General features: G+C 41.3%; 2 protein-coding genes across 3 annotated transcripts; both read right to left on the bottom strand.

The window, feature by feature from the left end:
- Positions 1 to 6741: 6741 nt before the first annotated feature.
- LOC308410851 (parvalbumin beta-like) lies at positions 6742 to 8652 on the bottom strand. Its single transcript, XM_080904501.1, has 5 exons — positions 8367 to 8652; positions 7830 to 7896; positions 7603 to 7735; positions 7118 to 7227; positions 6742 to 7001 (listed from the first exon to the last, which is right to left on the bottom strand). Exons 2-5 carry the CDS (start codon positions 7888 to 7890, stop codon positions 6973 to 6975), a joined length of 333 nt encoding a protein of 110 aa, XP_080760627.1. The 5' UTR covers positions 7891 to 7896; positions 8367 to 8652; the 3' UTR covers positions 6742 to 6972.
- Positions 8653 to 10033: 1381 nt separating this feature from the next.
- Positions 10034 to 12417, bottom strand: LOC308410852 (parvalbumin alpha-like). Of its 2 annotated transcripts, none has more exons than XM_080904502.1 (5): positions 12273 to 12417; positions 11404 to 11472; positions 11001 to 11133; positions 10574 to 10683; positions 10034 to 10328 (listed from the first exon to the last, which is right to left on the bottom strand). In XM_080904502.1, the coding sequence occupies exons 2-5, from the start codon at positions 11462 to 11464 to the stop codon at positions 10303 to 10305; spliced, it is 330 nt and encodes a 109-aa protein (XP_080760628.1). In that variant the 5' UTR covers positions 11465 to 11472; positions 12273 to 12417; the 3' UTR covers positions 10034 to 10302. The 2 variants fall into 2 exon arrangements, with proteins under 2 accessions (XP_080760628.1, XP_080760629.1); XM_080904503.1 differs by lacking the exon at positions 12273 to 12417 and adding an exon at positions 11876 to 11953.
- Between the last annotated feature and the right edge of the window lie 1342 nt (positions 12418 to 13759).

Genomic DNA, 13759 nt, shown 5'->3' with positions numbered 1-13759 from the left:
CTTGCAGCACTCCCCAACCACCGTACTCCTCTGAAAATATGCTCTTTTTATGACATCTGAGTAAGTATGGGAATCCCAACGTTAAAAGTCTGTTTTGCTGTAGTCTTGCGCATGTCTTTTCGTATGTCATCTTAGCTTGTTTAAAGCAAAATAAGATTTCACGGAAAAGATGATTTCAGAGATCAACACCTGAACTTGCTCTGCAGATGATGCTCTGCAGTCTGTCCACATGTATGCCTCATGGGGTCATGCTAAATGGGGCTCACATCATCTCCAGTAATATCTAAAGCGACCTGAAACACATGCTCAGAAGTGAATGTCAGGGACGCCGGTACAGTGTCTCTGAACTGCTTTGTCAACTGTGCTCATTAAGGGACGGGCAGTCATCCCCCTTCTGCCACTATCCCGCGACAATGTAGGCACAGGGGCGTAATAATCAGGGGCCCAATGACAGGAGTGACCCATGCAAGCCATAAAAAGAGTTGTATTTGTCTTAAAAAATATTATTTCTAAAAAAAAGAAAGAAAGAAATGAAGTAAAACAAACTGTGGGAAGTCGGCTGTTAACACATATCTTTAAAAGAAATGTGAGCAGGGCACAACTATCAGATTAAGAATAATTTAGCTGTCAGCAGCTACTAAAGACAGTGAGCCAATGTCAGGTGTGACCCTATATCAGAATGACCCAGCACAACTTAACACCAAATGCATGAGTCTTTCAGAAACAGCCATAGAAGCAGCAGCAGCACATCCCTTTCCAAATGACATAACACAACATGAGCTCACATGGTGGCAACTAAAAGTTATTCCAAGCATTCATTTGTATTGACATCCATACCAAGGTACTGCAATTTTAGTATTGCTGTTTTGTAAACATAAACATGTTTAGACACTTGTTTAACCATTCATGATTACCAAGATAGTATGGTATGCCCTGATGATCTGGCTCAACCTCTCATGTACTTTAGTACCAAACAGGCTGAAAACAGTATGACAGCACGAGGCTGTAAGCAGGTTAATGGGTAAATATCAGTCCTATATACTTTATTCTTCTGGAGGTCTGCCTTTGTAGCAGATAGTGAGCGATAAGATGAGATAATGGCTCAGGGAAGTGAAGAGAGGGAGGAAAATGAAGGTTGCTCTGAGGGTAATGGGGAGGATGGGCACAGAGGAACATGGTTGAAAAACTGAGGGCAAGCAGAAAATGTTTTGCCCAAACACCTCACTAATCAGTAGAGAGGAACAATTTTTTGGAGACTGGCCAACAAGGGTGTAGAAAAAGCAGGTATAACCAAAAAGCAATCAAGATATGGAGGAGAAAACATTACCAAGTTATCTTCAGCATGCCGAGTCAGCCAAAAGGCTATTTAAATTGAGAGTGCACAAGCACTGCACATAAATGCTTCAGTAGTATCAATAAATAAGTACCTAAATAAAAATGAAAAACATAAACTTAAAAATGGTAAATGGTAAATGGCCTGTATTTGTATAGCGCTTTACTAGTCCCTAAGGACCCCAAAGCGCTTTACACATCCAGTCATCCACCCATTCACACACACATTCACACACTGGTGATGGCAAGCTACATTGTAGCCACAGCCACCCTGGGGCGCACTGACAGAGGCCTAAAAATAATCTAGTAATAAAATTATGCAAATGAAATTGTGACATAAAATAATAATGATAACAAATATTAATAATAAAAAAGACACGTAGGGGAAAATTAGTTAAAATTAGTCTGAACTTGAAAAAGTTGATGAGGAGAGCCATGTTTTCTGCTGGGATTTAAATAATGTAAGTGAGGTAGATGACCTAATCTGATGAGGGAGACAATTCCAGAGCTTTGGAATTGCCCCTGAGAAAGCCGAGGTAGGCGCTAAGAGCCAATCGGGATTCTGGAATTACTAAAAAATGCTGATCGCTGGAAGTGAGCGGCTTGAGACAAGGAATTTTAAAAAATCTGTGTGACACGATAAAAGACCCACACACAGCGTTGTAGGTTCAGTGTTTTTATTGTCAGACTGTCTTCTGCTTCACAGGAAGAAGGGTTAGGGTTATAGAAGCAGCTTATTACCGGCAACATTAATGGTCAGTACAGATTGCTATATACAGTATACACAATAATTTGCTTAAAAAAAAAGATCTGTAATGAGGAAAGGAAGGGGGTCCACAGAGACAGTTAATACACCTTGCCCAGAGTTATTTGCTGCGCCCCTGGTGATGCATAATGTGCAGTGCTTCATTTATAAGAAAAAACAAACAAAAAACACAACAGCGGTAAGCACTAGTTTCATATCAATTACAGTTTAAGAGTTTATTTTTTGTGATTTGCTCAAAGTCAGAGCAGCACATTGGATTTTGTTTCCTGTACGATTTGTCCAGTTGCAAAACGACCAGGTCGGCTTGCCTTTCCGAGGACGTTTGTGTCCTGGTCTGACACACAGACTAATGCAAGGGTCATTAAGCACATCCCTGGGAGATTGGTCACTGCAGCAGGACACGGAAAAGAAGGTTATATCTCTCCATGAGATAAGGGGGAGGTGAAGTTGTACAGATGTAGCAACCAGCACCTGGGTGGTTTGGAGATGAACACTTACAATTTCAAAGCTATCAACGTGGACAGAAAAGCATCAGTTAAAACTCCAAACGACAAATTAATCGAAGATCCCACGGAGAGTTGAAGTCAAATCCCTGGATCCACAACCCTGAGTGCTAACTATTACATCATACAAAACAGTATCCGGCTTTTCCCGATTATTCCCAAGACCTTTGCAACCCGACACCGAGCTTCATTCTTAATTCTAGCCAAACGGTCACAATACCTCGAGGTCACTTTTCACGTTGAAGTCGGATTCTTAACGTACGCGTGCTTGAAGCACGGGGCGAATCTTGGCAGGGATGCGCTCCCTCGCGCATCAGCTGGCGAACGCGAACAGCAGGTAAAGTTGCACTGGAGAGGTATCGCGACATGTGCGTAAAGATCGCATTTAAACATTATTTAAAAGCACGAGGGTGTGAAACTGCTGTCAAATTTGTGGCCCGTGTACTGTGTTTGGTATGACAAAGTACTCCCTCCCCCACCACCTTCTTCCAAACCCAAAGAAAAACATTTTCAGTGGAGAGCGTCGCATTCCCAACACAAAAATGATCAGACTTTTATTTGTTCAGACCTTCTTTTTTTTTTTTATCAAATAAATGAATAAAAACTGAGATGGAAAGGTTGATTTGGTAGATTTTTCATGTGTGGCAAATGAAAGATGTTGATTACATCAGGATGGGCAGGTAGTGATTCTCTGTGTAACATATTGTGTTCCCGTGTGTCGTATAATGCACGGGAAGTCTTAGTGTTTTTATTATATTATTTTAAATGCGTGGTGAACAAAGTTTATACACAGCATGCGCTCAGTGGCTCTTATTCACTTCTTTAGCAGCATCCTAAAAGCTTACCTCCGACGGTTTGTCACCGTCAGCCACCTAATCCAGTTGCCAACTTATTAATGGGGCCTTCTCCTCTCAACAAGTGATGTCCGACTGTCTGCAGTTAGGTTCTAGTGAAGCACAGAAAAGGTAAAGAGAAACTTAATCATCCACTGTGTGTGAAAACGAGACTCGGGACACCGGATTAAAAGCAGTGGTGCGATTTTATCAGCACCCGGTACATGATGTCATACGTCGTACTGATACCTGGCAGACTCTACAGTTACTGGGCAATTATTTATTTATTTACATTTTCTAATATTCTTTCGCGGAGCTAACACAGAGTCACAAACAAACATTTATAGGCTACTCACATTCACGCACTCATTAAATATAGCCAAAAAAAAAACGTTAATTTGCAGAAAGGCTCCAGCAGAAGGGTGGATTCGAACCAAGGACATTAGTCCTGTGAGCTAACAGTAATTTCTTTAACATCCTACTGCCCCTTGGGCGGGTCTTACGCAATGAAAGTTTACGAAACTACAAGAAAAAGAGGAAAAAATGCAATGCAAAAGGTCGGCTAAACAATGAAAACAACGTCAGTCGGTATTCGTTTTAAACGATGCTATTCTCCAATTAAGAACAAATCAAAAGTTCAATGTACGTTTCATTGCATTAAGCCAATATTTCCTTTAATTGATATATAACTGAAATATATTTATGTAGTACAATTTCACTTTCTAAAATGTGTAAATAAAAGTAGCCAGTAAATACTACAGCACTGCAACTGTAGTTGTTGCTATGTTGCCGCCCCAACCCCACTTTTTTAAATGCTTTGGCTTAGGTTGCTGAAAAAGAACGTATCCCATCTAACGGCAGTAGGGTGGAACTACATGAACTGTGAACACTACATAGGCTGCACTTGTGTGCTCGCTGTGTGTGCAGTACGTGTTTTACTCACGGACATATACAGTAGCGGTTTTAGATACGGGCGACACGGCGGTTGCCCGGGGCGGCATCACGGGCATCGGCAAAAAAAAAAAAAAAATTGCTCGTACTCATGCTGCCCCGACATCAGCCAGCGCATATTGGGAATGGCATAGGCACCGATCGGTTTTCTATCGTCCATTTGCTGGGAGTAAGGGCGCCTGCTGCTTGCGGCAGAGGGTGGAGGAGCGGGGCGGCGGGGGATTCTCTGGCTGGCTGGAGCAGCATCTAATAACCAGCTTGCAAAATAAAACAAAATAAAAACAAACCAACAAACACGAAAACACCAGCCATTATAATACAAATTTATAATTTGCAACGATGTTTTTTCGAAATTCTATACACGAAAAGTGAGCGCGAGAGCCCTCGATGCGCCTGCTCGCTGCTGAAGTCAAAGTAAACTTTATTGTCATCTCCGCTACATACAGTCCAGTATATAGAGAAACGAGGCTCCAGTTACAGCAGTGCAAGTAAACAAACAATAAATATAAGAAGAGTAAGAAAATAAATATACACTTTAGGACCAGGGGTAAAGGGATCAATAACAATTTAAAATTTATAATTTACAGTTTGATGATTTAAAGTCTCACACACAACCTGCCGAAAGGGGTGGGGGGCCGGCTGCTTCCAAATAGAGCACATTTCATTCATAATGATGTAAATCCAAGCCCATCATGTATTCATGACTTGAATTCTGGGTTGTGCGAAATCCCAGAAATACACCTTAGACAAAGTGAATCTGTGAACTAAGGTGTAGGTCTATTAGATTATGTTGTGGTGATCCTCGGGTTGGGGGATGGGTGTTCATACTGGAGTGCAAAATTAAAACCGATGGAAGATGGACAAGAAAAGTTCAAAGCCATCAGGTGCTCAGTTTAGAAAAAGAGAAAAGAGGAGGAGGAGAAACGAGCAAAAGATATAGGTAAGCAGATGTGTCATTGGATAATGGCAGGTCATCCGTTACTTAGAGGAAGAACCTTATATATATATATATAGTATATACATTGGGTGAATGTGCAGTAGTAGCAGCAAGCAGGTGAATTCTGTACATTAATATGAATAGACATCTGACTATTTTACAGAATAGACAATATAAACATATTTAAAATTAAAGGAATTTGAAATGTACATTGTGCCTGGATTTAAGAGTGTCTGGAAGAGAGTCCTGTCTCAGTCAATTATAGATGATGTGAGAGGGTGGGTGTGTGTGTGTTTAGGGCCCGGATGGCTTGGGGATAGAAGGTGGTTGTCCTGGCACCATGATGCCAGATTCTTCACTTCGTCCATGTAGGCCGCCTTTATTAATCCCTAAGGAAATTATGTGGGTTACAGTTGCTCCAAGAAGAAATGGTAAAAAATAGTAACAGTAACAGACTAAACTCCAAACAATACATTATGTTACAGATTTTAATATTAATTAGTCATTGTCAGTTGTTGATTTGTGTTCTCATTGTATGACAAATTATGATGGCTGTTTGGTAGCCGTTTGCATACTATGCATACTCTCTCTCTCTCTTCATATGTGTGTGTGTTGGGTGGGTGGGTGGGGGGGGCAGAGGGAGTGTTCGCCAGGGCGCCAAACAGGCTAGGACCGCCACTGGATATATATATATATATATATATATATATATATATATATATATATATATATATATATATATATATATATATATATATATAGGGTGCAAGATGCTAGCAGGCAAGGCATACATGGGACGCCATAACCAAGTGGCCGGCATAGTGTACAGGAACATCTGTGCCGAGTATAACCTGGAAGTCCCGAGGTCAAAATGGGAGATGCCCCCAAGGGTGGTGGAGAATGACCGAGCTAAGATCCTGTGGGACTTCCAGATACAGACGGACAAAATGGTGGTGGCTAACCAACCGGACATAGTGGTGGTAGACAAACAGAAGAAGACGGCCGTAGTGATCGATGTAGCGGTTCCGAATGACAGCAATATCAGGAAGAAGGAACACGAGAAGCTGGAGAAATACCAAGGGCTCAGAGAAGAGCTCGAGAGGATGTGGAGGGTGAAGGTAACGGTGGTCCCCGTGGTAATCGGAGCACTAGGTGCGGTGACTCCCAAGCTAGGCGAGTGGCTCCAGCAGATCCCAGGAACAACATCGGAGATCTCTGTCCAGAAGAGCGCAGTCCTGGGAACAGCTAAGATACTGCGCAGGACCCTCAAGCTCCCAGGCCTCTGGTAGAGGACCCGAGCTTGAAGGATAAACCGCCCGCAGGGGCGTGCTGGGTGTTTTTATATATATATATATATATATGTTCGTATTATTACACGAACATAATAATAATAATGGGAAGAGGAAACAATAACACCGTAGCAAAAGAATATTTATTCTTTTTGATCGATCGTTCCTGGAAAGAGCATCATCAAAGATTTTACAATAAGCAAAATTCGTATTTAAGACATGAACACAACCGAGCGGCATTTTCATCATTTTGGACAGGTGTTGCATAGAAGAAAACGTCTTTTAAGCAAATGTATAAAAATTAGGGTGACGAGATGGAGTTCGCTGTGGTCATTGTTGTTCCATCCATCACTTGGCACCATTATTTTGTCTTAACCATGACAACGAACTCTGCAAAAAGACAGAAGGAAAAACACCTGTGACATATCCGTTAGCAGGAAAAACAAAACATCCAAAGAGGAATTTCACTGTGGTGCACGTGAATTTTTTTAATTTATTTTTTATACCATCAGCGCCAATCTTGCCGTCACCGTCGGTGTCACCGGCACCGAGGAAAGCCTTGGTCTCGGCGTCGTTCAGGACGCGTGCACCTGACTTGAAGTTCTGGAGGAACAGCCTGCAGACAGAGGTGAGCAGTGAGTTCACAGACCCAAGTTCTCATTGGCTAAGACATGCAATCTGACTGCAGAGAGTACAGTTTGGATACAAGTCAACTAAGGCATAAAAAAGCTGTTTTCTTTAGCTAAATAAATAAAATCAAAGCAAAATATTCATTCAAAAAAACGACCCATACCTAACCGAAATATATCATTCTGGTTATATAAAACCAGTGCATGGGTTAAATATGGCTACACATAGCTTACTGTAGTCTACTGTTAGTGGCTGAATGGTTTTGTGCTTACAGCCTCCTGCCACTCATTATGATGCATCCAAGGTCAAATCAACAACAACAGCAAAACCCTAACAACGCCTTTTGTATGAACTTTCTTACTTAAGCTCGTCCTCCTCAATGAAACCGCTCTTGTCCTGGTCAATGATGGCGAAGGCCTTCTTGATGTCATCTGCGGACTTGTCATGAAGGCCGCAGGACTTGAAGAACTTCTTGTGGTCGAATGTGCCGCCGTCTGAAAGTAGCGCAGGTTGTTACTGAAATTCGCACAAAGCAAGCGCAGCTGAACAAAAAAGAAGGTGAGTTGTGATCGCAGATGAGGGAATCACCTTTGCACGCATCCAGGGCTGCAGTGATGTTAGCCTCAACTAGTACACCTCCGAATGCCATTGTGAACTGGGAAAATAAAAATAAAATCCATTATTAAGCTTTTAAAGTTGGGCTTAATGTCCATAGGTGACCATCCCAGGCTATTATTATTATTTTATTATTATTAATAATATTATCTTTTAGAACATTGGCAGCATCTGAAGAATCACACATCTGTAAGTTTGCTTCTTGCCAAAAATAATCTGAGCCACTCCAAATATGAAAGGGCAAATTATTCATTGCGCCTCTTTCTGAAGCTGCAACTCTAAAGATGCGAGTACGTCTGATCAGTAATCCATGTGGCCAACGATGATGACGCTCCGGCAAGAAAGCGCAAAACTCATCTCCTTCTTCTGATGCTGCCTCGCAGTAAGGAGTCCCGATTTAAAGCGTAATTAACAATAAATTTAAAAAATAAATAAATGTAGTGTTTTCTCAAAGATGCCAGGTGATGATGTGGCTCCCGGGTTTCCCTTCTCCTTTCCATTCAAACTCACCTCTTGTGTCTTTGCTTTGTAGGCTACGAATGACACAGACAAGACCCGAGTCGACTGCAGTGACCATCACGGCGCTCCGGGTGAGCTTTTATATGATCACGCCATCGAAATCTGAAGCATAAGATAACTGAGACCGAGAAGGGGGATGCGAAAATGCGTCCCCTTAGCCAGAGAGCCGTCTATTTTAAGTTTCACAAATGAAGACGCTTAAAAGGTGCGTTTGAAGAAGTCTTTCATGTCCACTCAAAGCTAAGAATAGGCCCCAGCACTGCTGAGGAGGACGAATTGGAAGTGCTGCGGGCGGGGGCGGGGGACTGAGCATGCATGCATTAGAGCTGGCGTAAGTTGTACTAACTGGTTGTTTCTCCTCTTTTTGACGATTTAGAAGGCGTGGACTATTCACTGCAACAGTATGTGAAATATATTTGGCGACTTTGAGGGAAATTGTGGTTTTGATTTCTTAGCTGGAACAATGAAGGGTACTTCGTAAGATATATATGTATTTCACTCCTTTCAGATTCGCACAGATAGTCTGCCTGCCTAGCACATTGCTAAATACTTTTTAAAAACCCGTCTTACTTGTGCCGCATACGAATTCCAAATATCAGCCACGCCCGGTTTTACTGTCAAGTCCTTTTTGTTCCAAATATTTGTAAAAAGATTTATTAAATAACCAAATTAATTCAAGGGGACTCTCTGACTTTAGAAATATTCTTAAGTTTTCCTTAAAAATTCCATCTGCCATGTGTGATTACGATAGATATTCTAAACCCCTAAAGGCACAAGGGCATGCTCATGCTTTTAGACAAAGCATTAAAAATCAAAATGGGCAAAAAAAAAAAGATAATCACAGTCAGCTACTCTTGCTGAAAGAATGTGTTTGACCTGTAGGAGGCAGCAAAGTTCTGTGGCGCAAGCCTGGCAATTGTGAGGAAACGGCAGACTGCTATCACTCAGACTATTTCTGATTCCCCTGCTGTTAGACAATAATAACCTTATGGCGTCATCTGATAGGCTTGAGGTTTACATAATGCTGAATTCTTAGCTTACATTGGGATCGTAATTTGACTTTAATATGGAAACTGAGCTGTTCAAAATTCCATTCCAGGCTTATGCATATAGAATATTTTCTTCCTCAAAATGAGGTACACACCAGGTGCTGATAGAAGTTAAATAATGTATTAAAGACCTTCGGCTGATGTAGATGTGCAACTGTACAGTGGGTTCAGTGTGTTAAAAGTTCCTGCTGATGCAACAGTGACTGTTAATAGAACTCCTGTTGCCACAGCACATCATTTAATTGACTATGCAGCAGTTGGTGGAGGAGGAGACCTTGGAAGAGACAGCGTGGCAGCTATCCATTGCAAACCTCCCTAAGATCCCAGAAGCATGTGAGCAAAGCCCCATGGGCCCATTCCCACAGCATTTCCCAGTCCATGGCCAGAGTCCAGCCACACTCCACTATCTCATTAACCAATTATCCAAACAAGTGCTGGGCATGTTGTTTAGACCGTCACTCAACACCTCTGGAGTATTCAAACACCCTGGCAAATCAACAACTAATTTGAAACGGCCACTTCCTCAAACCATTGTGTTGGCATAGCTACGTCTGTGTGAATAGAGAGGGTTTTGGTTGACCATGCAAAAAACGACTGACCTGAACGAGATGACTTTACACCAAAAGAGTATTTATTCCTGGTTTTTCACTCTTCCTCAAAAAGTGCAGATGATGTTGTACAGTTTGCACAAGTCATTTTTTCAGAACATTTAACACATCTGAATAACGGTATCAGTAAAATATGTGCTCCATGTTGAGAAACAGTCCACAGGCAACTCATAAATAAGGTATAAAAAATATTCTTTCAGCTGATGATTAGTGAATCTTGCAAGGAGTTCACAGTTCCATGAAAAGAAATGGATCTTGGTCAATGGAAATTTATGCCTTTACAAGGGCAGCAAACTCTGTGAAAGTAGAATAGAACTGCCATTAGTATTGGGAACAAAGTGGATTCAGGTTAGTGGTATAGTTTAAACTGACAGGAGCCATTCTCTGACTAAGGGTATGTCAATGGATGTTAAAAAAATTAAGCTTGTTTCTAACATCTGATTCATGTAGGCTCTGCGGGTAACACTTCATATATATGATGTGTTCTGCTAAACTGAAAGATCTGTAGGAAAGTGCACCATGCTCCACAAAGAACCCTCACCATCAATTCCGATCTTGCCATCACCATCACTGTCACCAGCGGAGAGGAAAGCCTTGGTCTCCTTGTCAGTGAGTGCTCTGGCACTAGCAGAGAAGTTCTGCAGGAACAGCCTGGCGTGTGGACAATAAAAAGCAGCAGTTATTATTTATTATTTTCTTGTGAACCCTTTGGTTTTCTATGTTTTCATGTGTGAGATTTTAAGACTTAAATTGATGTGTCAACCAAATGATCCATAAGAAAGTCATCAACAGCTTCTTTTTGGGGGCTTCCTTAGCAATAGTTACTATATTATTTGGCTTGTAGACTAAAGCCCAAGTCTATAAATAAATGACACAAATCACACTGATAAGATCGTGAATACTCTGGACCACTTAGGCTTGCAAGTATGAGATGCCAGCATTAAGTGTGAACTGCTGGAATTACTTACTTCAGCTCATCCTCCTCAATGAAGCCGCTGTTGTCCTGGTCAATGATTTTGAAGGCGTTCTTCACATCATCGGCAGTTTTTGCAGCCAGGCCGCTGGCCTTGAAGAACTTCTTGTAGTCGAAGGAGTCAGCAGCTAGAACACACATTTTAACTCAATTAGCGCCCAGCAAGTCTGCGCAAGCACAAGTCAGGACTTCATTGTTGATGCAATACGATAACTGTGACTGTTTATACGACACAATGTGAAACTGAGACTTTACTGCTTTCTGACTGAAGCCAAGTTGCATCACTTGTTGGTGTTTTGAATCAAATAGCAGTAAAATGTTCAACAAAGTTACATGAATAATGAAAAACTAGAACAGCTTGTTCACTGTCTGATGAAATAATGATAATGAATGCTCACCTGCGCAGCCATCCAGAGCTGCTTTCACTTCAGCATCATTGAGGACACCAGCAAAGGCCATTTTTTAATCTTAGAGAGGGAAAAAAGACAAGATAACTGGATTAGTATGGTCATTATAAGTCCTATGCAGTGGTCATACTATTGGATTATAGATCATTTTTCAATTCTCCAACTTAACTGGACAATTTGACCTATTTTGTTTTGACTACATTACAGTGAACCTAACTATATGATGTGAGTAATCATAAATAAAACACAGGAAGGGTCAAATCAGACATTAGTGGTCAAAAGCTTAAACAAGGATTAATCCACAATAAAGCAAAGCCCCCTTTTACTTTATGTTGGTCACGAATCAACTCTTTTCCTTAATCCAAAGTCTACCATGCAGCTCTACCCGTCCCGATTAATATAAACAACTACTCTTAAGAGCTGCTCTTCGCCTCCGGATGTTTAATCACAACACGGCACTGACTGTGTATCCCAAAGCGTTTTGCTGCTATGGCACGAAATAGATGATGCTTCCACCGAGAGACCAAATCACGGCGACATGAATCACTGACACAAATAAACAAAGCACCAGTGACGTCAAGCGCGCCAATAACCCTAGGTGTGTTATCATAGCATTTCTTTTATCCCGTTAAAAGAGATAATGTAAATAACAATATTCATCCACAAACGGCGCTCTTCTGAAATCTTTTGGCCTCCTTTGCGCGCTAATTGAATTATCCTGTGGTCCATGAAGTTGTTGGCTATGTTTGTTCCAATTCTCTCTATAGTTTATAGTCCACGTGGATCTCCTTGTCTGAATCCCCTTTTCCCCCTTCCAGTGTAGAAGTCGGTGTGGCGTTCGTCCGCATCCCCGCACTCACCTTTGCGCTGAGTTGAGGCGAGTGAAAACCTAGGCGGACTCGAGTGAATGCCACGAATCCCCTTTCCCTCTCTCTTATATATCCTTGAGCAACACCATTTACAGACCTTTGAGTCCCAGTATCAGGTACCAAGATCCATGGGTTTCGAAAAAATGTGTCTAGTAGTCCAGACCTATTTTTAGGTGAACAAATGAGGATGCTACCATGTGTGAGTGAGGCCTATAGCTAGACATGTGTAACTCGAGCATGCCCGCTGCTACCCGACTTCACTGGTCATGTTGCACCTATATGATTTATTGCCAGCATGCTGATTTTGATTCAGAACGTTTCCTCTACGAGCTTAAATTAAAGGAACTGATACATGTGAGGGTGCAGGTCATCCTTATTTTGATTTGTGAGAACCATGTAAAGGAACACCAGCCAATTCAACTTCCTACTTTAAACAGGATAACCTTTATTAACGTCACTATAAGCCTTCACTATGAAGAGAAGACCACTGGAAAGGACTGCCTTTTAAAACACCTTTATTTTTGATTTCCATGTCAATATGATCACAGAGCCATTTTCTCCTATGCCTTTTAGACTTCTGATAGTGTTTATTTCTACCGTGTTTTCTCTGGCATCATATACTCCAATCACATGCTATATAAACCCACAGTGAGTCCATACAGTCCATTAACAGAGCTGTTTTATGATAAATCTTTCCAGCAATATTTAATACTCGTGGTTGTAGAGTGGCTGTGGCTCTTGGGCGACTTATAACTAGATTTACACAAATTCCAGGTTATTTTACATAAATGCAATCTTTTTTCCTTATATTATTAAGAGTTTCTTATTTATTGGTGTCAGGCTTTCTATTCTTGCCTCTGAAGTTGCAACACCAGGCAAGATGGTCTCAGATGATAGACATGTGCAGCTTCTGCCTATATGCTGTCCTGTAACATTAACTAGCTATACCTAGTGTATAAGCTACAGCACAGTATACACAAGGTTCATCTGAACTCTTCACGAAGTGTTGAGTTTCAAACTAAACCACCACCTTATCAGGGTTGAGACTTTGAGGCCTATTTTTTTTACATGCTGTATGATTGCAAGCATGACAGTTTTCCATGCTATCCTCAGTAGTCACACCAGCATGTGTCTGTGAATAACATCCTTATAAAGCTTAAACCAAAGACTGCTGATCTCAGTCTGGTAGTTCTGTGTAGTCAGTCTTTCTTTTCTTTTCTTTCTGTCTGGTCAAACTGAACTCGTGCTAGTGAGTCTACAGCAGTGACTCAAAATGAGGATATTCTTAACTGTCAGAACCATGGTAGTGGTCTTTGGTTAGATCCCAGTTTTAGGCAAGCAGTTTTAAGTAAAAGCATTGGAAGAAGCAACTTTATCATAAATATTTCATGTTTAATGGAAATACTGGATATCAGTTTAATAAAGTAAAACAGTGGCTCTCTCAGAACCTGCATTATACACACTATTAGGCACACCTT

This window comes from Rhamphochromis sp. 'chilingali', assembly GCF_963969265.1.
Source record: "Rhamphochromis sp. 'chilingali' genome assembly, chromosome: 15".
Lineage (NCBI taxonomy): Eukaryota > Metazoa > Chordata > Actinopteri > Cichliformes > Cichlidae > Rhamphochromis > Rhamphochromis sp. 'chilingali'.
This window is presented reverse-complemented; position numbering and strand designations above follow the sequence as displayed.

Bases quoted from the DNA above. Each gene is read 5' to 3' on its own strand.
- LOC308410851 (XM_080904501.1), bottom strand. From the start codon at position 7,890: ATGGCATTCGGAGGTGTACTAGTTGAGGCTAACATCACTGCAGCCCTG. The intron at 7,736-7,829 runs GTGATTCCCTCA...CGCTACTTTCAG, and splicing joins AGCCCTGGATGCGTGCAAAG to ACGGCGGCACATTCGACCAC. The intron at 7,002-7,117 runs GTATAAAAAATA...GTCTTTTTGCAG, and splicing joins CGGCAAGATTGGCGCTGATG to AGTTCGTTGTCATGGTTAAG.
- LOC308410852 (XM_080904502.1), bottom strand. From the start codon at position 11,464: ATGGCCTTTGCTGGTGTCCTCAATGATGCTGAAGTGAAAGCAGCTCTG. The intron at 11,134-11,403 runs GTGAGCATTCAT...TGTGTGTTCTAG, and splicing joins AGCTCTGGATGGCTGCGCAG to CTGCTGACTCCTTCGACTAC. The intron at 10,329-10,573 runs GTGAGGGTTCTT...CTACTTTCACAG, and splicing joins TGGCAAGATCGGAATTGATG to AGTTTGCTGCCCTTGTAAAG.